Source organism: Pelobates fuscus, chromosome 8 (assembly GCF_036172605.1).
Source record: "Pelobates fuscus isolate aPelFus1 chromosome 8, aPelFus1.pri, whole genome shotgun sequence".
In the NCBI taxonomy this organism is placed as follows: domain Eukaryota; kingdom Metazoa; phylum Chordata; class Amphibia; order Anura; family Pelobatidae; genus Pelobates; species Pelobates fuscus.
Window position 1 is genome coordinate 65,095,064 of NC_086324.1, and position 26,831 is coordinate 65,121,894.

Here is a 26,831-nt window from a genome sequence, read left to right on the forward strand (position 1 = left end):
CGGATGACTTTTAGGCATTTATAACAACGCTCTTCCTCTTTAATTTTACTCCTAATCGTTTGTATTAAAGTTAACCTTTTCCAGTTCTTGCCCTGACACCCATCAGCTGGGATCGGCCTGTGCGCGGGCTTCCTTCGCTTCTGGCAGACAGACAACCAGTCCTTGTAACATCACACGACCTAACCGAGCCATTGACTCTATGTACTTTTACAGGTTTGCTTAACTTATGTATCCTTGTTTGCCCCTAATCGCCATAAGAGTGGCTATTGTAATTCACACCTGTATATATTGAGGCCCCGGTCGGTAATATGCATGTCCACGGTTGCACGCTTGTTCACTTACTGTTAGGAGGGCCCTAGTTTCAGCTTAGAGCACTGGCTCACCGTCAGGAGCGGCCTGGGAGGCTACCAAGTGGCACATACCATTACAGGAGGGGGTTAATTTTTTGAAATTCTTGAATTTTTTGTAATTTTTGGTATTTTTTGTATTATTGTATTTTCATTTATGGTTAAACTCTACGCTGACCTTATAATTACCTTCGACCTAAACGAGCCAATGGCCCTATGTATGAACTTAAGTCTGCTAAACGAGCATGTCCATGTACGCCTTTACTCACCACCAGTGTGGCGTTTGTAACAGACACTAGTTTATATGTACGCCCAGGTCAATCTTATACAGGTTCACAGTTCCTAGAATAATCACTTAATGTATAGTTAAACCTAGTTACCGACTAGAGCCTTAGCACACAGTAAGGCGCGACCTTAAAGGCTGCTATGTGGCACATACTATAACCTGAGGGGTTAGTCTTATTGCTTGATCATCTTACTGTATTCTCGTTTATATTTCCACATTACAATGTCTTCCTATAACCTACATGTTCGACTTACAGACGACACAAACGCACGCCACACTACTGGCAACAACGAGCCCACAGTCAATAAGGAGACGACCCAACACATAGGTGCAGCTGACCCTACCAGAGCATGTTCCTAATTGAATATCCTCAATTTACCCACCAGACACGGCAACTCAGCCAAAAAAGGCAACAGAGGTAATGGTACCCTGCAGCGACCACCTGGTGACGTCATGTATAGCCTTTTACATTACATTTAGCTTACAACAAGTACACATTCTTTTCTTACCACACGAGAGACGCGGGACAATGACAAGCAGGTTCATACCACCCAAGCTTTTCGCCAGTAAATGCTCACCCACATACGCGTTCATTCCACGCTGCCACCAGTATAAATCCTACCCTAAGCACACGTTAACAATCACAGACAGACACGACCTATATACTGCTATTCTTGGAAGTACATATCCCGTGCTGAGTTCCTTGCAAGCATGTTTATTTTTATAAAATTTATGCACTACTGGCTCATGCCATATGAGGTCTAAATCTTAAATTGCTAATATCTGATGTTGTGACAATGTTGGAACGAATGTACCCTAAACGCACAACTAACGCCTCAACTGTTGTAATGCAGTAGCAGATAGAGTTTAGGAACCTCAGGGGTAATTTTTAGGCGACCTGTTTCAAGCAAACTTCATTAACCAATGCATAGCAAATGTTTGTTTAGTCTGCTAGTATAACTTAGACACATCTGTTCTACTAGTGTTCTTTATGTTCTTGATTTTCCTTTAGAATGAGGGTCCGGTGTTATATCCGCGACATAAACTAAGCACTGTTTCATCACTTGTTTAACAATAGAGCAATACCACTTACTCTAAGAGCATATTTTGTTCCCCCCTTTTGTTTTTCCTCAAATGATCTCACTAGAAATGTACTAGTCCCCTCATATTTGTTCTTTTACTTTTAAAAAATGTGCAGTACTATAGCATGCCCTGTAACTGATCTGATATGTCTTTGGAATGCTTGAAAATGCTATTGGGGCATTGCATGCCTGATTATACTATTATGCACGCCAAAAATAAAGAATTTAAAAAAAAAAATACACATATTTTTATTCAGCAATGTCTCACGTGTAAAACAGTACCCCCTATGTACAGGTTTTATGGTGTTTTGGGAAGTTACAGGGTCAAATATAGCATATTACTTTTTTTGCTTATTCACATTGAAATTTGCCAGATTGGTTACGTTGCCTTTGAGACCGTATGGAAGCCCAAGAATGAAAATTACCCCTATGATGGCATACCATTTGCAATAGTAGACAACCCAAGGTATTGCAAATGGGGTATGTCCAGTCTTTTTTTAGAAGCCACTTAGTCACAAACACTGGCCAAAGTTAGCGTTAATATTTGTTTGTGTGCAAATAACTAATTTGAATGCCAATTTTGGCCAGTGTTTGTGACCAAGTGGCTACTAAAAAAGACTAGACATACCCCATTTGCAATACCTTGGGTTGTCTACTATTGCAAATGGTATGCCATCATGGGGGTAATTCTCATTCCTGGGCCAACATATGCTCTCAAAGGCAATGTAACCAATCTGGCGAATTTCAATGTGAAAAACTGAAACACAAGCCTTTTATTTGACTCTGTAACTTTTGAAAACACCATAAAACCTGCACTGTTATACTAGTGTTTCAAAACAGTAAAACGTATCACAACAATTATATCGTCAGTGTATGTGCCGTTTGTGTTTGAAAATGCAAAAAAAACCTGAATTTTTACTGATGATATCATCGTTGTAATACATTTTACCATTTTGAAACACTAGTATTTGTGTTCAGCGAAGTCTCCCGAGTAAAACAGTACCCCCATGTACAGGTTTTATGGTGTCTTCAAAAGTTACAGGGTTTAATATAGCGCAAGCAAATTAAATTCTCTGGACTTTCTGCCTGGGTTATCAGGCAGCTCCCACAAATTGTAATTAATAAAATTACTTAGTTATGTAAAAATATGACATAAATATATACATAGAATTTATATATATATATAAGAGCTTGAGCAATAATTTAATTATTATATATATATAAGAGCTTGAGCAATAATTTAAAAAAATTATATATATATATATATATATATGTACATACATATGTGTGTATATATATATATAGATATATATATATCTATATATATATATATACACATGTATATATATATAATTTTTTTAATTATTTTTATTTATATATAGGTATATATAGGTGTATATAGGTGACACCAATAACCCTGCCCAGGTGAGACCAGCACTTTTTTAGACACTGTAGAGACTGTGACCAGGAGCCGAGACAAAGAAAGCGAAGATCAAGAACATGGAGAGGACACCAAGGGAAGAAAACCTACACAGGGGAAGCCTCCACGCAGGAGGTAATCCCCATATTTAATTTGTCTCATAGACCCCTTAATGCAACAGAAATAGATCTTCTCAGCAGGGGTTTATACTTTGTGCCTACATCGAAACCAGATCAATTTAAATGGAGAATTGAACTACATAAATTTGGAAGAACTATGAGGCTTAACGATCACTTTTATAACTCCCAAGACACTGTAGGTGAGAGTAATATAGGTACTGTGGATTTGTTTTGTGTTAAGTCTAATTTTGACCTGATATCTAACAGAGCGTCCATCAAGACATTCTTAACCTTAATGAATAAGGACGCACAGAGATACATGCAGCAAGAGAAAAAGATAAAACAAAACATCTCAAGGCGACAGAGAAATATCATCAAGGATTTAGCGGAAGACCCTACGATTATAATACGCTCAGCCAATAAAGGGGGTGGTATTGTAATTATGGACTACACCTATTACGCCACTGAGTTGAAGGCCCAATTATCTGACCGCAATACCTATTTGCCATTGGAAGGAGACCCCACGAGATGTATCCAAAATAAAATTGAAGAAATTTTAAATATGGGCCTAGCAGCAGGCTATATTGATTTGAAATTACAACAGTATCTCGCCAGACAATATCCATGTACCCCGATCATCTATTCAATCCCTAAGATCCACAAAGATTCCGTACGACCACCGGGACAACCTATAGTCTCGGCAATAGGTGGTGTGCTGGAGCCCATCGCCAAATGGTTAGACTACTTGTTCCAGGGTCCAGTTAGACAGTTGTATACCTGCATTGAAGACACACAGTCACTTATAGCTGGCATCAATAGAATTCAGTATGGCAACTCTAAACCAATCCTCATAACCATGGACGTACAAAGCTTATACACCGTTATCCCGCATGATGATGGCGTTGAAGCCATGCGGCAAGTTCTAACAAGGTCCACTGTGTATAAAGGTCCTCCCATAGAATTTGTGTTAGAACTTCTGAAATTGACTTTAGAAAACAACTACTTTAGGTTTGAGGACAGTTGGTATCTTCAAATTGCGGGTACGTCCATGGGGGCAGCCATGGCGCCCATGTACGCTAACGCGTATATGTTCATTTATGAAGAAAAACATCTACTGGAAAAGTATAGTACTAACATAACAGCCTACTATAGATTCATCGATGATATGCTTATAATATGGAACAACTAAACGGAAGAAGCACACAAAATGGTCCAGCACCTCAACGAACTTCAAACGCCTGTTAGATTCACAGCAGATATAAACACAGAAAAAATACACTATTTGGATCTACAAATCAGCGTGGGACTTTCAAGCCTCCAGTATTCTTTATACACCAAGCCCACAGATAGAAACACGATCCTCCATTATCAGAGTGCACATCCCAAGGCACTCAAGGATTCATTACCCAAGGCCCAGTTTCTAAGAGTCATTAGAAATAATTCGGATGCTCAAACCAAGGAAACCCAAATAATAGAGATGAAAGCTAAATTCCTACAAAGGGGGTATGATCAACATACCCTGGAGAAAGCGCTCCAAGAAGCACTGAGTGCACGCGCCTCATAAAAAAGGAAAAAGTCTTCAGAAATGGTGTTTCCAATGGTATACCACCTTGCATCCCCTCAAGTAGCATCTTCAATTAAGAAGAATTGGAAGATACTATCTAGTGACGAGACTCTTCCACAGGAATTTAAAGAAGCTCCATTGGTTTGCTTTAAGAGGAACATGAGTCTGAAAGACTTTCTGGTCCACACTGACCCTGTACGTAGTTACCAGAAAACATCAAAGGGACAGATAAGAGGATCGGTTAGATGTCTGGGATGTGTTACATGTAGCCATATGACTCCAGCAAAAAAGTTTAACCATCCCCACAATAATAAAGTTTACCCTATTAGATTCACGATTACTTGTAAAACTACACATGTAATCTATAAATTAAGTTGCCCATGTGGCCTTTGCTATATAGGGAAGACGGAAACGGCTATCTGTGAACGTATCAGGGGACACAGGTCCAGTATACGACTGGCATGTAGGGATGGCCATTCGGACAAACCAGTAGCCAAACACTTCTTGGATCTAAAGCATACTTTGGCCACATTAAAGTTTGTAGCCATTTATCACATTCCACCACCAAGGAGAGGTGGTGACCGGGGGGAGGATCCTTCTCAATAAAGAAGCATTTTGGATACACGAATTAGATACTGTGTCCCCTAGAGGGTTAAATGAATCCTTGTCGCTACACTCTTTTGTGTGATATTGTAATATTTGCTTCAGCCCTAACTTGTATATAATTTATTTTTAATGTAAGTAGTTATGAGTAGTGTTCTTTATTTTTATTTTATTTAACTTGTAGTATGAGTAGTTCTCTTTAAGGGTATTTGATATATATTATTGGTGTATAGCAACCACTATATGAGCACCTATAATCAATAGCTCGTGTATAATAATTATAGTGATGTGACAGATTTAACCCAGTACCTCTAACTTAGCAATGTTTATGTATGTATTTTAGAACTAGATGCCATTATGGATAATGTGGTTCTCTTTGGCACTTTATTCTTATGCACTGTCTATCACTTTAAAACTTGTCACTTAGCACTTTTTTGCATGTTTGCACTTTTTAATATATTGGCACTTTAGACTGCCACTTTACTCCCTAGCACCTTAAATATTGGCACTTCACTATAATTCCATCCATAGTAACATTATACTTGTGTTTGCTTTATGTACTATGGACATTAGCGTTTTGTAACATTACAGTTCACTATCATCAATTGCTACATTTACTTTATTTTTTATTCGTCCACCTATCACCTCTGGGACGTTATGTTCCCTTCCTACGTGAGCTGCTTTGTATTACAGCTCTATTTACACGTTTGTGTCGCTATACATTGCCATGGCGACCTTTTCCTAGTTACGGTCCACAAGATGGACTGAAACGCTGATCTGTTTTAAACCATTGGAATAAAAGTTATATTTTATGGAAATCTGAGAGTGCAACCAACTATTTTTCTATTTATATATATAGTGATATATACATATATTTATGTATATAGATAGATATATTATTTAGTTCTAAGTGTATTTCGATATCAATTTATATTTATATATATTTATATATATTAATATCAAAATACAGTTAGAATGAAATTACACATATATATTTTTTAATTATATTTTTATTTTTCATTTGTAACTTATTTATATATAATTATATATATATTTATATATATATATATATATATAATTATATATATTTAATTAATATCATTCTACATTTATTTTGATATTAATATATATATTAAAATACACTTAGTGTATGTGTATATATATATATATATATATATACTTAGATCATATACATAATATATATTTATATGATCTAAGTATATATTATTTTATTTTACACTGTTTTTAACCTTTATTTTACTTTATTTCAAGCAGCAGGGGGACTACCTGTCATTCCAGGAACTCCCCCTGCTGGCACTGCTTTGGACGGCTTTTCTGTCTATGTGATCGTGAGGTCCTCGTAATCACATGGCCCAGGAGTGCCGGATCAGACACAGGGGTACTGCCTGGGATGCCAGGCAAGACCCCCATTGCGATCGCCAGCAGGGGATCGAGGAGCGAGCAGGTAAGTCCCAGGATGGTCGGGGACGTACTTTGCCGCCCGTTGGCGTTTAGAGCCGTGTCCCCAAGGACGGTATAGCACGCCCGCCGTCCTTAAGGGGTAAATTAAATATTTGTTCTGTATTGCCCTCTATATGCATTGTGGCATCATTTTATTTGTGGGCATGTCCGTTACACGGACTATAACTTTTAATAAGACGCTATACTCAATTAGGATTATAAGGAAATAATTCCACGGAAGCAGTGCAACACAGTGGAATGCACTGTGGAACGCACCTTGGAACGTAGGACTCTACAATATACCTCCCTGACCTGATTCCAGCAGGGAACGAGAGTGATGTTTTGTGTAATGCGAGACTCTATATTCTAGCCGGAAACAGAAATGACGTGACACAACGGGACTGAGATCGCGTCACAGACCCGAAATTGAGGCTTGGACCTCAATGCCGAGTTGAAAAAGGGGAGAGACCCACATTTAATATAGAGATTGGAACGCATTACCACACAGAAATTACAAAGAACAGCAAAGGATAAAGACCAAGTAGGAGGATATTTAAACTGTAGGCTCTGGACTAGTCACATTGACAACTGAGGAAGCCAGCCAAACAATGAAATGCATTTTTAGGATTATTTGAAAGGACTCAATACTATATATTGGTATTTGTATTCTTACTTTTATTGTTGATATATATATATATATATATATAAAGTGCCAGTTTTACTATACCTATCTGAATTCCTGCATCTATACAGAAGGGAGTATAGTCCCGAACAACACCAATCCTTTGTACTGAGCCAGGTTACAGGCTCCACACTTGTGAGTATTATAATTACCAGCATCTATATATTTCTGCTAAGTGGAATTTCACTATATATATTTTCCTTGCACTGAGATACTCTGGGAATAATTTAATGTACTGCAGTGAAGAGGGAGTGGTCTCCCATATACGGACCAACAGGCCCTACATACCAGAGCTTCTATAGCTCTGAATCATGCAAGTGTTCCAATAGCACTTCTTATTAGTTGTGTTTTTTAAGGTTTTACACTATATGCACTTTATTTTGCAATTAAAGGTACAAAGATTGATATATTTCAAACTGAAATACAAAGTTAAGTGTCATTTTATATATGCATGTATTTTTTGCACTTTAAAGGGAAATAAGCAATCCACTGTCTTGCATTGTTTTACATAATGAGACAATTGCATGGCATCATGAGAATTCAGCACATTTTTGTGATATAATAATAACAGGCTAGACATGCATATCTAAACATTATGGCTTAATCTAAGCTTGCCTACGTGTAAAATAGTCCAGACATGGAAACTGCTAGGAAAATGTTAAACCACAGAAAGAGATATCACTGCCTCATCTCTGCAATTTCAAAGATATAACTGGTCAGCTAACCCTTAGAATAAAAAACCACATGGAGTAAGCTGAAAGGTACCTAAGAGTAGTGAAATGGTTGAATCGAAGCACCCCAGGCCAACATAGAGGCCAACATCTCTAGGCTACAGACTCAGTGACTCTCAAAGTCCACATCCCTCTTGTGCAGGGAGTATCACGAGGACCCATTCTTGTGCATGACATTCTCCTGCTGGTGTGGGCGATGCTTCAATTTCACACTCCTTGTGGCACTCAGCCCTGGTGGGCTATTGGTAGAGGTGACAGACGCTTGAATAGATGCTAGGCCCAGGTGGGACCTCCCCTTCCTTTGCGTGTCACTCTGCTATGCTCTCTCCTATGGCAAATGTGGTGCTGTAGCTGCATGCTTCTCCAGCTCTGTCCATAAGCTTTAGAAAATGTCCTTTAGTCGCTCACAGGTGCTTACACCAGAGCTGTGTTGAGCCTTTAGGGTCTAAGTGCAGTTGCCATCTTGGTAAGTGTGGACAGAGAGCAGACAGGAGCAGGTGTATTAAGTGAATATAGTTATGATGGTTGGCACAGTGGTGGGCCGAAATAACCCCGCCAGCCCACGGGGAAAAAGAGGTTGTGAGTGAGCATCATAAGTATTATACCCGTGCGTTATCGGGAGATCGCCCGCCTCTCCCTTCCAGTACTTCCACTAGGCCTCTCGACTTCTTCAATAGAATTCAATAATGGGTACTGTCTGGAACAGTCTAAGGCACCTGTCTGGTACAGACAGCAAGGCAGTCTATTGCAATGCCAACTAGAGGTGTTGGGAGTTGTAAATCTTGCCGCTCATAAGATTCTATGGAGGAGCTCCAGCTAGCTGCATCTGGTCGCCATGCAGCTCAAGCCCCGCCCACTCTTTATTGAGATGTTTGGTATTTTAACCCTCCATACATTAACACAGCTACATACACTCACTACACTCTTAGCTTCAAGCCCAATAAATTACAAGCAAAATATGCACATGTATAAATATCCAGTTATCAAATGTGAATATATAATTTTTTTGTCTTGAATTCCAATTAAAACAATTCATTAAACTTACCTGATGATGAAAGGCTACTTGTAGTTCACCAAAGGGTTTAACTGTGGGGCCTTATATGTAATGTATTAGTATGTTCAAAAGAAGAATAATGGCAAATAATTTAAAGACTGACAGTTTAATGCAACAACATATTGATGCATTTTCTATACAAGAATTCAAAAGATAACATAAAACTTTCATGATATTTTTTTCCTGACTAAATCAGAAGAATCAGTCATTATTTTACAGGAAATGTGCAGGCTTCTGACCAAGCAGTAGAAAACTGCAGTAGAATAGTATAATCTACATGAAAGGACTTCAGTAGCAGAAATATTTTTTTTACTTACACTTCTTTATTGATCACTGGTGAGACAATATGTAATCCTTTTTATTCGAACAAAAGCAGAATGCATACATACTCTAGAAAACAGCAAGACAAGTATGTAAGTACGAATTGAATGGCTGTATATGATAGGGTCCTATTTTGATTTAGAGATTTGCATTTGTTCTCTTATACATGTACTCCTCACTTACCGATCGGGTTCCATTCCTATTGCCCGGTCGTAGAACGAATTGCTTGGTAAGTGAGGAGTTAAGGGATTCCCTGCTCTGGTGCACTTTTCTATGTTCAGGCAAATTTCCCCGAACTTAGATGAACGCACCAGAGCAGGGAATCCCTCTAATCTATGTTCGGGCAAATTTCCCCAAACATAGATTTAAGGGATTCCCTGCTCTGGTGCACATGTCTGTTTTCAGGGAAATGTCCCTGAACATAGATGAACGCAGCACATCGGGGAATCCCTCTAATTCTCACGATGGCTTGCACTTACCCCCCCGCGAGAGAGCTCGTCGTAAAACAGGTAGGTCGCAAAACGAGGACCACATGTATACGCAAAACAAAAATCAAATCAATTAGTTGTCATTTGCCATAGCAGGCTTTATTTGAGTTAGTGGGAGGTATTGAAGGGAGGTAAACAGTGCATTAGCAGTTCTGTAAAAGTAAGGTGGCTTGCAATGCAAGATTGAGTACACAAACAGACCACGCCACAGTAACCACGGAAGAATGACAGGGCACAAATCATGGCTTGTGGAGTAATAATCAACTTGCAGCTGTGTTATTAAATTGGGCAAGCTGTGAATGATCTTCATAGTAAAGTAGTTTTTAGATTCCAAAACAAGCATAGGGATGAAGTGTGCAACTACACATAAAAGGGAGCAAAGAAAATCAACTGTTTAAAACGTTACTTCATTAAAAGAACATTCCATTGTAGATTTAGCAACTTTTTAACCCCTTAAGGACCAAACTTCTGGAATAAAAGGGAATCATGTCACACATGGCATGTGTCCTTAAGGGGTTAAGGGGTTAAAGGATTTGCGATGGCAATGTATTAAAATGAGTGTATAAAAATAAATGTCTTACCTTTGAATTTCCCACTTTTGCAAATTTTTTATGATCCAGATCACAGTTATTGACTTCTGATTAAGCTAAAAATAAAATGCAAAAATAAAAACACATGTAGAGCAAATGAAATAGAAGACATTTTAGAAATTCTGGGGAAGAACCAATTAAAGGCCAGGACAACATGACCTGGGATTCCATCCGATTCTGTATCCAAAACATTTTACCTCCAGAGGTATTACAAAAGAGGAATTGAGCAAAAATAATGTAATTATTATATTACCTTTATTAAATTCTTCTAGATGGGGCATAAATGTGAACTAGTACAAAATTCAGAGGTGGATCCTATCATTAATAGTTCATTTGAGTTAGCAAGTTACATTTGGATCCAGTCATGACTGGTTCATCCTAGCTTGCAAGTAAATATTAACCATGTATTGACCATGTCCACGAACTTAGCCTAGACAATTATGGTTGTGTCCACAAGTTGACCCTCACTAACGCTGACTTTGTTCACCAGCTCATTCAAGCTCATCATAGTTGTGTTTGTTACCCTGTCCTACTTGTTTTTTTTTTTATTTGAATATTGTTTTTGTGAAGTAGAATATGCATATATATAATCAGATTAGTATATGACGTGTCCTTTGAGACAGTTGTCCTTTAGGAATATGTTTAGTATTAGAATTAGCTGATTTTGCTTTGCATATTTAAAGAATTTTTAGGTGAGTGCCCAATGAGATGCAGCATTATAAGTGGCAACATTGTAAAAATTGTGTAGGGAAGGGCTCGTAGCTGGCCATCATCAGAGATAACCAAGCAATGTGTATAGTTCCCTTTGCCTGGTCTATTGTAACTAAGCTTTTCAGGTTAGGATTCAGCGACATGCAGAAGCTTCCAGCAGCAGCCAGCGTACGTTAGTCACAGAGAACATAACCGTAGAGGAGATATTTCATTCAATGTAAATGTGAAACTCAGAAACCGTTCAGGTCAGTAATCTTGTTCCTTTCATTTAGAAAGGAGATGAAAATAGCTTGATAACAGCAAAGTATGCAGAGAATATCATGGGGATTTATCAGTGGATTGTCAGAGCCTGGTTAAGATGTGTCCTTTGAATGGCCCTACTACTAGACTTATTTAAGGTTGGGTACAGTGTTCATCCTACCAGTTTAAGGCTGGCTATGCCTGCTTTCCCTTTCTACCTGTTCCATGCTGTGTTAGCTTGTTTCTCCTACCTGTAAGGCTGTGTGGGTTTGTTTATCCTACATATTTTAGGCTGGGTTGGCTCCTTTATCCTGCCTGTTTCAGGTTGGGTTGACTCATTTATCCTAGTACTTAAAGTCTGGGTTGACTCGTTTATCATACCTATTTAAGGGTTTTTGTGTATACTCGCCCTTCCTACCTGCTTTAGGCTTTTGGGTCGACTTGTTATTCCTACCAGTTTAAGGCTGGGTTGGCTCATTTATCCTACCTATTTAAGGTTGGATTGACTCATTTATCCTACCGGTTAAAGGTTGGGTTGACTTATTTATCCTACCGTTTTAAGGCTGGGTTGACTCATTGATCCTACCTGTTAAAGGTTGGGTTGACTTATTTTTTGTCAATCTTTCTTTTATTGAAGCATTTTTGATGGGGTACAGAAGAGAAGGAGGGAAACGTATAGTTTGAATACAGTAGAGGATTAAAACATTATCAGCTTTAAACTATTACATTTCTAGGATAGCGATGCTTCGTTTTTTAATTTTTATCTAGTCGTTCAGGGCAAACATAATCTAAGCAAGAATTCTGCCTGTCACGTTAAAATGTTAAAGAATAGCCGTATACAATACAGTTTCTTAGACATGCAGTAAGTAAATATAGCGCGATTAGCAAGGAGACTGCCTGTCACGTTAAAGTGTCAAAGAATAGCAGTATGCAATACATTTTCTCAGGCATGCTGTAAGTAGATATAGCGCGATTAGCAAGAGGACTGCCTGTCATGTTAGGGTGTCAAAGAATAGCAGTATACAAAACGATTTTTTAGACATGCAGTACATAAATATAGCGCAATTCAAGCTGGTGCCACTCCAATAAACTACCACCGAACAGACTACAGCAGAACACAACCATTGTAACGTTGCAGGCCTCAACACATTGTAGGCGGGTATGTCCTGCGTATGGACTAAGTGAACTGTAACACGACCAATGTTTAAACGAGTAGGTGCTGGACATGGAGACAATAGTGATATACCTCTATGCACAAATCCCTGTCTGTGTATTGTAATGCTCATATGTTGAACTGGTTATGTGAGCGTGTGCCCTCAAGTGTGTGGGATGAATGTGTCTTGACATGCACCTAATTACCTACATAGCGAGGAATAAGACAAGTTTGATAAAAATCATAATGTCCATAAGCGTGTGCAGCAGTTCAGTAATGTCCACAGGTCCGCTGTCAGAGTATGTTATGTTAGCGCCCAGAGTATGCATGGCTAGTTGTGCGGCAGTGTCCCAGACCAGCGTTTACATGCGGTCCCCATCCGGTTCTCCATTACCCGATGCCGGTTCTGTGTAGGCGGTGTGTGTCCGTTTCTGGGCTGTTGTGGTTCGCTGCCAGGCATGTGTCTGAGAGGTTGTCCCCCCAGCCCCAGGCTGAAGTGCAGGCCTGCATCTTCTTGCCACAAACTCGGTTGCCTCTGGGGTCCGGGTTTACTCCACTTGTGGGAGAGACGGAAGAGCGGGTCGTCGTCTGTCGCTTACTGCTCTTTTTCTTCCGCCATTGTGGATGATGCTCGTGGGCTCTACGCCCCATGGCCTGCCGCCCGGGTGGGTAGGGTTGTGCATGGATGGGTAAGTAAGATGGTTTTGCACCCGGGGGTAGTCCCCTCTTTCCCCGGCACTCACGGTTCCGTTCTCCGTGCATCAGTGGTGGAGGCGTTTTGGGTCGGGCTGCCTGTTGTCTCCCCCCTGGTGATTCCCAGGAGTGGGACTGTATCGCCTCTGGGCGCTTCAGGAGTGCAGTCGGTAGCTTCTTCACCCTCAACACGTGGATGAATGTGTCGTCCGCCATTTTAGTTGGTCTCTTTACGGGCCTGCTGGTTAGTATGCCCGTATCATGCTTGTGCAGTCTGCTTAGCTGTGTGCCTTTGGAGCAAAGTGCGGACCGGGATAACTCCACCGGTCCAGGGGGGGGGGGGGGGCGGAATAATGAGGAGTGCTTGAAAGGGTCGATACCTGGCATTACCATCCAGGAGAGCGGCCGTCTCTCCCTGGCTCCGGCACAGGTAGGCCCCATAAACGTATTTCGGGTTTCCGGGCGATTTGCGACTTGTTTGTTGCTTCATTCGACGCCCCATGGAAATCCTGATTCGCTGGGTGCACTCAGGCTCCAGAACGTGTCCGTTAACGGGGTTTATATCCCCGATTTCGTTGATTTTTGCGGGAGCTGCTTTACAGCACGTCTGGTCGGCTCTGCGGTTAGGCTCCGCCCCCCCTGGGTTGACTTATTTATCCTACCGGTTAAAGGCTGGGTTGACTCGTTTATCCTACCGGTTAAAGGCTGGGTTGACTCGTTTATCCTACCTATTTAAGGCTAGGTTGGCTTGTTTATCCTACCGGTAAAGGTTGGGTTGACTCGTTTATCCTACCTATTTAAGGCTGGGTTGACTCATTTATCCTACCTGTTCAAGGCTGAGTTCCCTTGTTATTTTGCTTGTTCGTAAGTTCCTAATTTAAGTCCTATGACAATTGAAGGACAGATTTCCAGTTATATTTGCCAGCTGCTGGCTGACTGAGAAGTTAGTCAATTATATACAACAGCAAATGGAGGGCCGATGTTGGACACCCCTGTCTTAGAGGATTATTTTTTAAAAGCACCTTTATAGGCGGAGTCAAGCTATCGAACTGAGCGGTCGCATGTCGGCAGAGCTCCGAGTGACAAAAGCTATTATTAGCGATATATACAATTTTCACCCCAACTTCAGTTACCCCAACTGGATCCTTCGACAGCCCCAGGTAATATGGGCAGAAAAACTAAGAAACAGAAGGCAGACAAGCCGAGAGTGGGGATGAGTATCGGAGATATGTGGCGGCAGGCACATGGCTGCTCACTGCCCAAAATGGCCTCCTATATGGGAGAGAGTTCTGATTTTTCAGAAGATCTAGCCCCAGAACCCGAGGACCACCACTCACCGGCCTCACGAGAACCACCTCCACCGCAACCACCCGCGGTCTCCTGCACGGACTCTGCACCGGTGACAAAAGCCGACATGAGGGAGATGCTGGCAGGCCTCCGGAGGGATATCCACGCAGACATGGCCACATTCTGCAAGGACCTACAGGGCCTGACACACACGGGTATACTGGAAGCCGACTCCTGCACTCCAAGGCCCAACTTACCCGCCTGCAACAAGACATGAACGAGCTCCAACAGCGACAAACCACCATGGAGCAGAAGTTCGCAATGCTCGATGACTCCAGGCACAGTAAAAACCTCAAGATCAGAGGGGTGGCAGAGGCAGTTCCCGAAGCAGAGCTGCCGCATTTTCTACGACGATTAATCGACGCACTACTAACCCCAAAACAAGCGAAGTCAATCACAACCGAGGGTCTGTTTCGGATCCCAAGACCGACCAAAGCGCCCACAACAGCACCAGGGGACCTGATTGTAAAGTTCCGAAGTGGGCAAGACAAAGCAGCGGTGATGGGCGCAATCAGAGGAATCTCCCCATACAGCTTTGAAGGCTCCTCATTCACATTCTATGCCCATCTGTCGGGGAGCACCCTCGCCTGGAGGAAAACGATGCAGCCACTCACGGAGCTATTGTGAGCAAACAGAATTCCATACCGCTCGAAGTATAATCATAAGTTGGTAATCCAGAAGAACGACACTTTCTACCCAATCCAGGACCTCGCTGGAGCAGAGACTATCCTAGAGACTCTGGGTCTCCCACGAGACTCCCTCAAACACGGAGGACCTGGAAAGATCGGAACGCATACCTGGGACCCGGCAAATACAGCCCCATATGTGCCTCGGAGGACCTCAGCTGACACCTAGGTGGAGGCCGCCACATGGACCCCCACATCTGAACCCATGGACTAGACACCTGCGATCCCCATGTATATAGTTTAATCCCGCCGGTATGGCAACTGGAGCTCCCCCATACTTGCCGAGCCATGCCTCCGAGCAATACCAACTTAGCACTGTTTAGCCTTTACAGCATGTTACCCACGGCCTACACCTGTCCCGACCATAATCTGCAAGCGACATGCGCACTGCTGTCACCTAAGTCCTGGCATGTCGCTGGCTCCATGGCTTGATGTAGCAGCACTGAGGTACCTAGCTCACTGGCATTAGCTTGCACTGCTACTAATTAGGCACGCACACCCCTCACATAACCAGTCAGTACAACCACCCACATATCGCATGCAGCTTTGCCTCTCTCCAGACAACTCTTATTTCCCAGCCCAAGCAGTTGGACGAAATGCAGATTACCCTTCTTACTTTAACACGAATATACACATGTATCATACATTTAGCAAAGCGCAGCCTTCTCGAACTTTATAGGGCTATACATGACCCCTGGCAACACTAGCATGACCCATCATAGCCCCTTTAGGTACAACTTATACCTATACTCCTGTCTTCATACATATTTATCTAAAAATGTGCAATGTTACTATGCCATACAACTGTTTATCTCTGTTTCGAACTAGCCTGCACCAGCTGTTGTGGCGTTGCAGGCCTACATGTATATCATATGCACTATTAAAATAAAGAATTAAAAAAAAAAAAGCACCTTTATACTTAAATGTATATGTCCTGTTGGCCTGATCCACTGGCATAAATACATTTCTGCATATGCAATGCAGTTAGTTCAGATTTTCAAACCTCACACAGTCAGTTCTTCCCCATTCTGATTAGTACAGAACACATTTTCCTTCTCTTTCATTTATCTTTATTCCAGCTTTTAGTAGTTTTTTTTGCTAAGGAAGAAAAAATGCTGTAAGAGTCAATTAGAAAAGCATGCAATTATAGAAATAGTAACCCTTAAACAGTCAATTAAGTGAGGTTTAAATTGCTGCAGAGCAATGTGATATCCCTATGAATACTAAACAGACTCATTTATGACCAGTCCCATTATCTGAATGTCCAATTGAATTTATTTCTGTGCCATGTGCGTGCAAGGACAGAATCCTGATGGGGATGTAAAAGGGTCACACACAAATTTATGTTGAACAGGGTAGAGTGTACAGAACATATTGTCGGGTTACATTTCAGCTAAACTTCAACTATTTAACTCTTTCATGATCTGGGAGGTAAACAAGAATTTTGAAACTGTCTAGTCAATGCTTTGCAATTCCTGGTTTAATTAATAAATCCGTACATTTGTCATAAGCATCCTTTTTTTTTTTTTTTAAAGAAAGATCTGGCAACCTAATTTAACTATGATATGCATTTTGCGTACGTTTATCTGGCAAAGCATTAGTGGAAGGATATAAAAGAAAATCTACAAATCTACATAGTAATGGTAAAATAAGCATCATGGTACCATAGTCAGTGACTGTATTTGTTATTCTTTTAAAGGAACACTATTATAAAATGGTATACTTCTGTATTCATTGTTTTGCTGTTCACAATGTTTAGTAACCTGGTGTTTAGATCAATAGAGATGTCTCAGTTCAGTATATTCAGTTCTTGAATATAGGTTTTGTTAATATAATATATGTGTTCTTCTCTTTCACCGTGCTAGGAAAATCCATTAAAATCAAATCAGTTCTTATCTGTCTCCAGTGCTGTGAACAATATACAAGCATTGGCGTAATTAGCTATGTCTCTATACAGGTATACTATGTGTATATATTTATTCCTTACTAATTTGGCTCTGTGCAAAACATCTTAGTAGCAATAGACGAACAACCTTTTTTTTTGTGATATATGACATATATATATATACTTAAAGGGATCCTATAGTGCCAGAAAACAAACCCATTTTCCTGGCACTGTAGGCTCCTGTAGTGACCCCCTCCCTCAGGGCCCCCCTCTCGCGGAGCTGAATGGGTTAAAACCCCTTCAGCCACTTACCTGAATCCAGCACCGATGTCCCTCGACCCTGGGTCAGGCTCCACCCATGCTCCTCCCCCGCTGACGTCAGATGGCGGGGAAGACCTAATGCGCATGCACGGCCATAGCCACACGAGCATTAGACCTCCCCATATTAAAGCATTATTTAGTGCTTTCCTATGGGGAAAATCTGACGCTGGAGGACATCCAGCGTCAGATAACGGACCAAAAGTCAGTTTAGATTGCGTAAGCCCTCTAGTGGCTGTCTGTTAGACACAGAGGGCAGACTTAGAGCTGCAATGTAAACATTGCAGTTCTCTGGAACTGCAATGTTTTACATTGCAACAATAAGTGCAAAAGGGACACAGCACTCAGACCACTTCAATTAGCTGAAGTGGTCTGGGTGCCTACAGTGTCCCTTTAATGTCTGCTAGAATACCAAGTGGCAAGTCTGGTGCCAGCTGACCCTATTGTCTTACAGCAAAGTTAGGTTCTACATCACCACCAGTCCTAACTAGAGGTGCTACTTGTCTGTGACCTTAGTATGACAGTGTGTTGGGTCATTGCTCCAAGCCCCATGCTGACATCATATGCATAATCATGGGAATGTCCTATTTGTGGTGGAGATATCAGACGCATTTATAGATTTGTAGAGACATCCACTGAACAAAATTATAAATGCAACACTTTTGTTTTGGCCCCCATATACTTTTTCTATGTACACAAAAGGCATATTTCTTTCAAATATTGTTCACAAATCTGTCTAAATCTGTGTTAATGAGAACTTCTGCTTTGCTGAGATAATCCATCCACCTCACATGTGTGGCATATCAAGATGCTGTTTAGACAGCATAATTATTGCAAAGGTGTGCCCTAGGCTGGCTTATGTTTTGTATTGTTGTAAATTGAGACCCCTGTGGGGGTCTGTGCATAAATACTGTGTATCCTGCTTGCAATAAACAGTTCTTTTTCCCTTCACAAAGTCTCGACTAGTGTTCGGGTGATACCACGATTGCCCTTCTGCAGGCAACTATAATCACTGCCTAGCAGCTATAGTAACTCTAGGGCTGAGCACAACTAGGAAGGGGCGACCACATACGGTAGTAACCTATCCTCGAGAGGGTATACCGCCACATCTAGATCTCCATTTACAGCAATACATTAAAAAACATAAGCCCACCCCAGCATCGCTGTGCCTTGGAGATAATGGTATCTCCCAGACACAGTAAGCCGAACACAAAAAAACACAAAATACATACCATACAGTAACGCACCCCCACATGCCATACATCCCTGAATAGCTCCTGGTCCCAACTATGATCAGATCAGTGCACATAGCAGAAATCATCATATAAAGTCTCGGCTTGGGACTCTGTACATACCCGAAAACAGTTCCAGAGAATCACTTGGTTTAGGCCGGTTCAAACTTGACCAATTTGCACCAATCAGTGCTCGGGGATGACATTCAGTGACGGCATTCCGTCACACGTGTTGATGGTAACTTTGCTCTCATGATAAGTCTGTAAACTGCAAGGCCAAATACATATATACTGTTAATAGAGGTGGAAATGTATTGTGTGTTTGTATGCATTAGAATTGCTGGTTGTCAGAGGTTTATTATCAGGCGTTTTTCTGGTACTGAATGTTATTATTATCATGTACCGTATATACTCGAGTATAAGCCGAGTTTTTTAGCACATTTTTTGTGCTAAAAAACCCCAACTCGGCTTATACTCGAGTCAAGGTCTGTATTATGGCAATTTGCATTGCCATAATACAGACTGGGGGAGAGGGGGGCTGGCAGAGCTGTAACTTACCTTCACAGCAGCTCCTGTCAGCTCTCTCCTCCTCCGCGCCGTCCGTTCAGCACCTCGGTCAGCTCCCAGTGTAAGTCTCGCGAGAGCCGCGGCTCTCGCAAGACTTACACTGTGAGCTGACAGAGGGAGCTGCACGGACGGCGCGGAGGAGGAGAGAGCTGACAGGAGCTGCTGTGAAGGTAAGTTACAGCTCTGACAGCCCCCCTCTCCCCCCCCCACTGAACTACCAATGCCCCTGGACCACCAGGGAAGGAGAGCCCCCCTCCCTGCCATATATCAAGCAGGGAGGGGGGACGAAAAAAATAAATGAATAATAATTAAAAAAAAAAATGATAATTAAATAATAAATAATAATACAATAATAATAATAAGTAAATAAATACAAATAATAATTAATAATAATAAAAAAAATTAAATAATAAAAATTTAAATAATAAAAAAAACCACCCACCCCCCACCAAGGCTCTGCAACTCTCACACTCTCACACTCTCACTCACACACTCACACACTCACACTCATACACACGCTGCACTCATACACACGCTGCACTCATACACACGCTGCACTCATACACACGCTGCACTCATACACTCACACTGCACTCATACACTCACACTGCACTCATACACTCACACTGCATTCATACACACACGCTGCACTCATACACACACGCTGCACTCATACACACACGCTGCACTCATACACTCACACTGCACTCATACACTCACACTGCACTCATACACTCACACTGCACTCATACACTCACACTGCATTCATACACTCACACTGCATTCATACACTCACACTGCATTCATACACACACACTGCATTCATTATACACACACTGTAAATAAATATTCAATTAATATATTTTTTTTAGGATCTAATTTTATTTAGAAATTTACCAGTAGCTGCTGCATTTCTCACCCTAGTCTTATACTCGAGTCAATAAGTTTTCCCAGTTTTTTGGGGTAAAATTAGGGGCCTCGGCTTATATTCGGGTCGGCTTATACTCGAGTATATACGGTATGTATATATACTCTGTTAATTTAGGCTCCTATTATTTTTCAGTTGGATGCCAATATCTGTGTATTTCTAATGTATCTGGAGCTCTATTATGGTTGCCCATTGATTACCCCAGTAGTTCCCAAACCAATCCTCAAGGCTCCCCTACCAGTCCAAGATTGAGGAATTACCCAGTTGTGTTTAAGGTGTTTTTACAAAGAAAAGAACACACACAACCTTCCAGGATTTTGGTAATCCCTAAATGCTGGACTGGTAAGGGAGTCTTGAGAACTGGTTTGGGAACCACTGGATACCTCCTTTCTTATGGGGCAAAAAGGGTTGTCCCTATCCACGTTTAAACAGGGCTGGTGAGGAAAGTAAGCAGGGTCACCTATCTTTTTTGGGGAATCAAATTGATTAAAGCGTAGGTAGAGCTTGACAGGAGAGTAAGGTGCTGGTCTATAAGCTGACACTTAAGCTGGATTATTTACAGCCTCTATGACAAACCCACCTAGCTATTTGTACAATCCCTGATTCAAAATTTCACTTCAAAGCACTGTAACAAATGTAGCGCTCACAAAATAATGTAGTTTAAATATTTTTGATTACGTCTCTGCGCTCTATAATCGACTACAGCTTCTGATAACGTGAGCTTCTCTGAGTTTACTCCACAATAAATAGAGCAGCACAGACATATTTTCTTACTTACAATTTGCAGAGGACGGCAAGTGAAACAGGCATTGACCATATGAAGTAGAGGGAGCTGGCAAATAGCATTTCAAGTTACTTTGCCATGTGTGCATGGAGATATTTCAAAATATATCAATCAGGGCAGAGGCGTTACTAGAAACCACAGGGCCCCCATATATCTACCTCCTACCCCACACGCAACCCCCACCCCACACACACACACATGCAGACAAACAGATACACATGCAGACACATGCATACAGGCACACACACAGAGACCCATACATACAGACATACAGACAGACACATATAGAGACACTCAGACATTTACACACGTACACTCACAGACACATACACTCACAGACACACACACATACACTCATAGACACACACAGACACACACATATTCAGACACACACATGCACATTCAGACACTTACAAACACACACAAATTATTAATATTAAATGTCCACTCAGCCTCCCTACCTGGAGAGCTGGCATGGATCTGTCCCTGGGTTCCATTGGGGCTTCAGTGTGGCGGGTGGCAGAGTTGCTGTCAGACGCGGCGAGGGAGCTGTGTTCTCTCTGCTCTGCTCCCTTGCGGGCTGTCTACTGATGCCGGGACCCTGAATATGACATCATATTCTGGCTCCCGGCATCAGCAAACGGCACGGGAGGGAGCAGAGCAGAGAGAACACAGCTCCCTCGCCGCGTCTGTCAGGAACTCTGTCGCCCGCTGGGGGGTCCGCTATGACAGGGGGAACACGGAGGGGGCGGCATCTAGGCGACCCACGGTCACAGGTGCCGTGGCTGCGGCCGGGTCCCCTGCAGTGAGGGGCCCGGTCGCATCTGCGACCCCTGCGACCGTGGTAGGTCTCACTAACAGACACACACTAAAACTCATTAACAGACACACACACTCTCAGTAACAGACACACACACTCTCACTAACAGAGACACACACTCTCACTAATAGATACATTCACTAACAGACACACACCATCACTCTCTCACTAACAGACATACTAAAACTCTCACTAACAGACACACACATTACACTCTCACTAACACACTCACAATTTATTTAAATTTTTTTGCTTCTATTTTGGTGGATTTTTCCCAGTGGACCAGTGGGGCTGGCTGCAGCTCAGCGGGCGGTCACATGGTGAGCAGTGGTGCTCAGCTCCCTCGCGTGCCTCTTAGTGATGCTGGAGCCGGAGTGACGTCATATTCCGGCTCCAGCATCACTGTGGTGTGCGCGAGGTAGCTGAGCAGGAAGAGCTCAGAGGAGAGCGCCGCCCACCTTCTACATCCGTGCCCTGAGGTGGACAGTCAGCCAGCTCTCTGGTCCCCCTGGGCAAGAGGCTGGCAAGGCATTTTCCAGGGCGTTTGGGGGGGTGGCTTTTTTTGCCTTGTCAGCCTCGCGCTAAATACAGCGCTGCTTGAGGGTCCCCAATTTCACCAGTCGAACCAAGACAAGAGTTGTCAAGGCCCCTGCGACAGCGATAATCCTTCTCCTAGAGAAGTTTTGGGATTGGAAAACACTTAGCTGCTAGCTAATGATATTGCTATAGACAGGGTTCGTTAGCAAGGTTAAGATTATGCTGGCACAGTAAGTGTTAATTAAGGATTCTTATTTTCCCCAAAAGACTCAAGCACACATAACATTGTAGTCAGTTAACATTGTAGTCAGGTGTTTTTTTTTTTTCTTTTATCACTTAATGCATATCAAAGGGATTCAAATAGCAAAGGATTTCAATTGTTAAATTGAGTTCTATAGCTTTTGTTAGTGTTATTTATTTAATATGTTAGTTGTGAAAGGAGACAGTTGATAAATACATGTCACAATATTGCAGAAGTGAATCTTGGTAATTTTGTACGTGTTTTGTGGGTATATTTGATGGTGATTAACCTCTGTATTGTCTAATCTATTCAGACTCTTTTTATATGGTCTCTTTCTTCTTTTCTTATATAATATTCTGAATAAATAATCTCTTTTTGCAACACTGCAGATCATGGTAGACCTTTATGAATAACAGTGACAGCATGTGGTCTTTAAGAAGGGTTACTGCTTAGTAACTGTGGAATAGAATGTAATGTGAAGTATCAATCCAATAGGCGTCATAAGGAGTCTATCTGATCAGGACCTTGCTCACAAAACTCCTGCACGCCTTGCAACATGCTTTCTTGCATTATTAGCTAGCAGTAAGACCTGTCTTCCCCTATTACCTTTTCAGGTTATAAAGGCGGATGAAGGTGCCAGATCTCATATAAAATTCTATGTATTATTCCATTAGTGTGCAAAGCATCTCATTCAATCACAGAGAGCTAGTTTTGCAAAATAATGACCCCGCTCACCCAACCTTAAAAGCAAAAATCAAGAAGTGTTTACATATAAAGCATAGAATGACGCAATTATACAAATGCAACGGTTCCCACTAGTAATGTTGTTGTCTAGTTATGAGAGTAGAGTAAAAGTAGGAATGTAGTATGACAAAAAGATGGACAGAGCAGAATGGGTGAATTGTGTGCTGCTCTACCAGTGAGAATCAGCACCTTGACTTTATGTAACCATAAACCATCAACACTCCACATGGACTACATCTCCCATCATGCTCTTACAGCTATAATACTGGCAAAGCATTAGGGGAGAGGCAGTCCACAACATCTCGAGTGCCGACGGTCTACTACCCCTGATTTAGATCAAGTGTACGAATAATACAGCTGCTCAGAATTCAAGCGAGAAAAAGAAAACACATAATAAACATGTAACAAAATATAAAAGAGGATATGCAAGTGGAATTGTATTGCAGTATTCCAGTAAATTGTGAATGATCTCCTCCAGAATTTGTGGGTTTGAATATAAATGGTTGAGCAGCTGTTATTCAGAGCGTGGGTCCTCAAACTCCGGCCCCCTAGATGTTGCTGAACTACAACTCCCATGATTCTCTGGCTATGTAATTCAAATAATCATGGGAGTTGTAGTTCAGCAACATCTGGGGGGGCCGGAGTTTGAGGACCCATGATTTAGAGCATAAAAACATACACCAAACTGGGGTGAACTGTGTGAACCAAAACTGATGAGCTAATCTCACATCATGTCTGTTTTCCCTTCAGGTCCAAACTGCTTTGCGGGCACTACTATCATCCCAGCGGGCATAGAAGTGAAAGTGGATGAGTGTAACATTTGCCATTGCCACAATGGAGACTGGTGGAAGCCGGCACAGTGCTCGAAGAGAGAATGCCATGGAAAGCAAACCCTATAGACTCTACCGAACGAATGGGTGGTGTGAGAACTATGTCTACAATTCAACCATTGCCAAGTGAAAAGCTTTAAAGGGATAATACCTAAAGCTTTGTGGATTTGTGTAGCAGTTAGGATGCAGAATGACACAGGAGGAACCCTTTTTATGCAAGCATCACACTATCCTGGGATTGCTGTGCACACAGAAGAGAACTTAAAATTCAGAGCTCTGCATCAATTATGTTCATCTTTGCGACTGTTTCAGTTTTCTGAGAAGGTTTGACCAAATGGAACGCTGGTTACACAGTGACACTGTGAAGGAAGCTTTGGTACCATTCCATTGAATCTCGAGTTTACCTGACAATCTTATGTCTCCATTGAGACTACATTCATGCCCTGTTATTAGATGTTGATTTTGGTTGCCATGGAGTTGTGTGTGTTTAGCCCAGCATCATCAACAAGACAAAAAAAATGAATAAAGGAAACGAGCAATAGTTTTCAGGTTATAATATGATAGGTTAATATTAATCCACAACACTGCTGCTATAAAAGACCCATTTACTGCCAAAGAAAGCCTAAAATCAATGCATTTTAGGGACCTCTGGCAGCAAAACAAACGGGTTAATTATTTTTCTCTGATCTCTGATGCACAATGTGTAAAATATTGAACAGAAAGATATGTGCACAATCTTACAAAATTATTTCTCTTTGAGACATTTGCCCTCTTCAGAACGAAAGTCGACCAAAAAAGAAAATGAAATCAATGAGCACCAAATGAGAGAGCAGTGGGTTGCATCACTGACTACTCCACTACCAGCAACTTTAAACATGTCAGTCCTAAAAGGCCAGTGTGAAGCCATTTTGTTCTGATATTTTTCAGAATGTCACTTATCAAAGGATGGAGTTAAGTAAAACAGCCTGGCTGAAATGTTACATTAAAAAAAAGAGAGAGATTTTTCAAATATAGCAGCAGTTAACGAAAGGCAACCTCTGGCACTCTGGCTCTAGTGGACTATAACTCCTAATATCCACAGCCAGTACACGATGATAGTGAACTGGAGATCCAGAGGTTTCCTAACCTGGCAACAGTTTTGTTATGTATGTGTCACAGAATTGCTGCTCATGCCTCATACAGTTCCAGAATGTGCCAAATCAAATGTTGCAGCTGGATCTTAGCATAGATATTATCTCAATATGTTTTTTCTTTTGTGTATACTTTTTTGTCAGTTTATTTTTATGCTTCCTTCTCCAGCAGTGAAGGGTTAAATGTAACAGGATCCATACATGTCCATCAGCTACTAAGTGTCAAAATGCTGAAAGAAAAAAAAAGAAAAAAAAAAAAGAGTGTGCCTGAAAACTTGTGGGAAGCTATCTCGTGTGCACCGAGATATATATATTGTGTGCACTTCTACACAATAATAATATTTGATGCGTCAAAAATATATTATTAAAATATTTTGTTAAATAGAAATGTGTACTATCAGCTGTCTTCTGATACCCATTAAGTTAAAGACCACCACTTCCATACAGGCACATGAATAGCTAAGGTGTATAAAAAAAAATTACTTTTTGTCTGCACTTGACCCATAATAAAATCCATCTTAACAATACTCACACCTATTCTAGTAGAAACAATGCCCCCACCAAGACAATTAAGAAATGGGGCGTCTTAGGTTACACCATCCAAATTAGATTTAAAAACTACAAAACACAATTTAGCAATTTGGCTCTCAAAATGGGTAACAAAGTTCTTTAGATTTCACCAGGGAGCATTTTCACTTTTTTTGCATCATGTCAGGTTCTAGGACAGGTCTCCTTAGCAGGAGCAGGCCACTGTAGAAATTCCTGTGTAATGAAGGCAAATAATGTATCACAAACCCTGGCTAAAAACGCGTAATGATCTTGTTATGACTAGGTCTGATCATCTCAGTGAATCCAGATAATCATTTTGAGACCAAACAAGATATATATTTTAATGCAAAATCAAAAACAAAATAACTTCTAAAATCACTTCCAAAACTGTAAGTTAATGACCCTTCATTGAACTCATAATATACATTGGAAGTGTGTGTTGTTTCTCAGCTCCTTCAAACAGCTTATCTCATAGTCTCGGTAATAAAGAATGTTACAAACTGAGTGTTATGACCTCTAACCTCTTTGGTTTACAAAATGGGAAAATAAAACATGCCTTAATTGCTGTACCCTTTCAGGGTATTTTCTAGACACACACAAGATTTAACCCATTGCGTTCCCAGACACAGTTCATCTCATTGGTTAATGCTATCCTAAAACACCCCACTATAGAATGAAACCGGCATAG

The 26,831-nt window shown here is 41.3% G+C and overlaps 1 protein-coding gene across 1 annotated transcript in view; it reads left to right on the plus strand.

Moving 5' to 3' along the window:
- VWC2L (von Willebrand factor C domain containing 2 like) overlaps positions 1–25,940 on the plus strand; it is a 175,621-nt gene extending 149,681 nt beyond the window's left edge. Inside the window, exon 4 of the mRNA XM_063429965.1 lies at positions 24,385–25,940. Within this exon, the coding sequence (XP_063286035.1) occupies positions 24,385–24,533 (149 nt within the window). The 3' untranslated portion in view covers positions 24,534–25,940. The remainder of the gene's footprint in view (positions 1–24,384) is intronic.
- Positions 25,941–26,831: the final 891 nt, after the last annotated feature.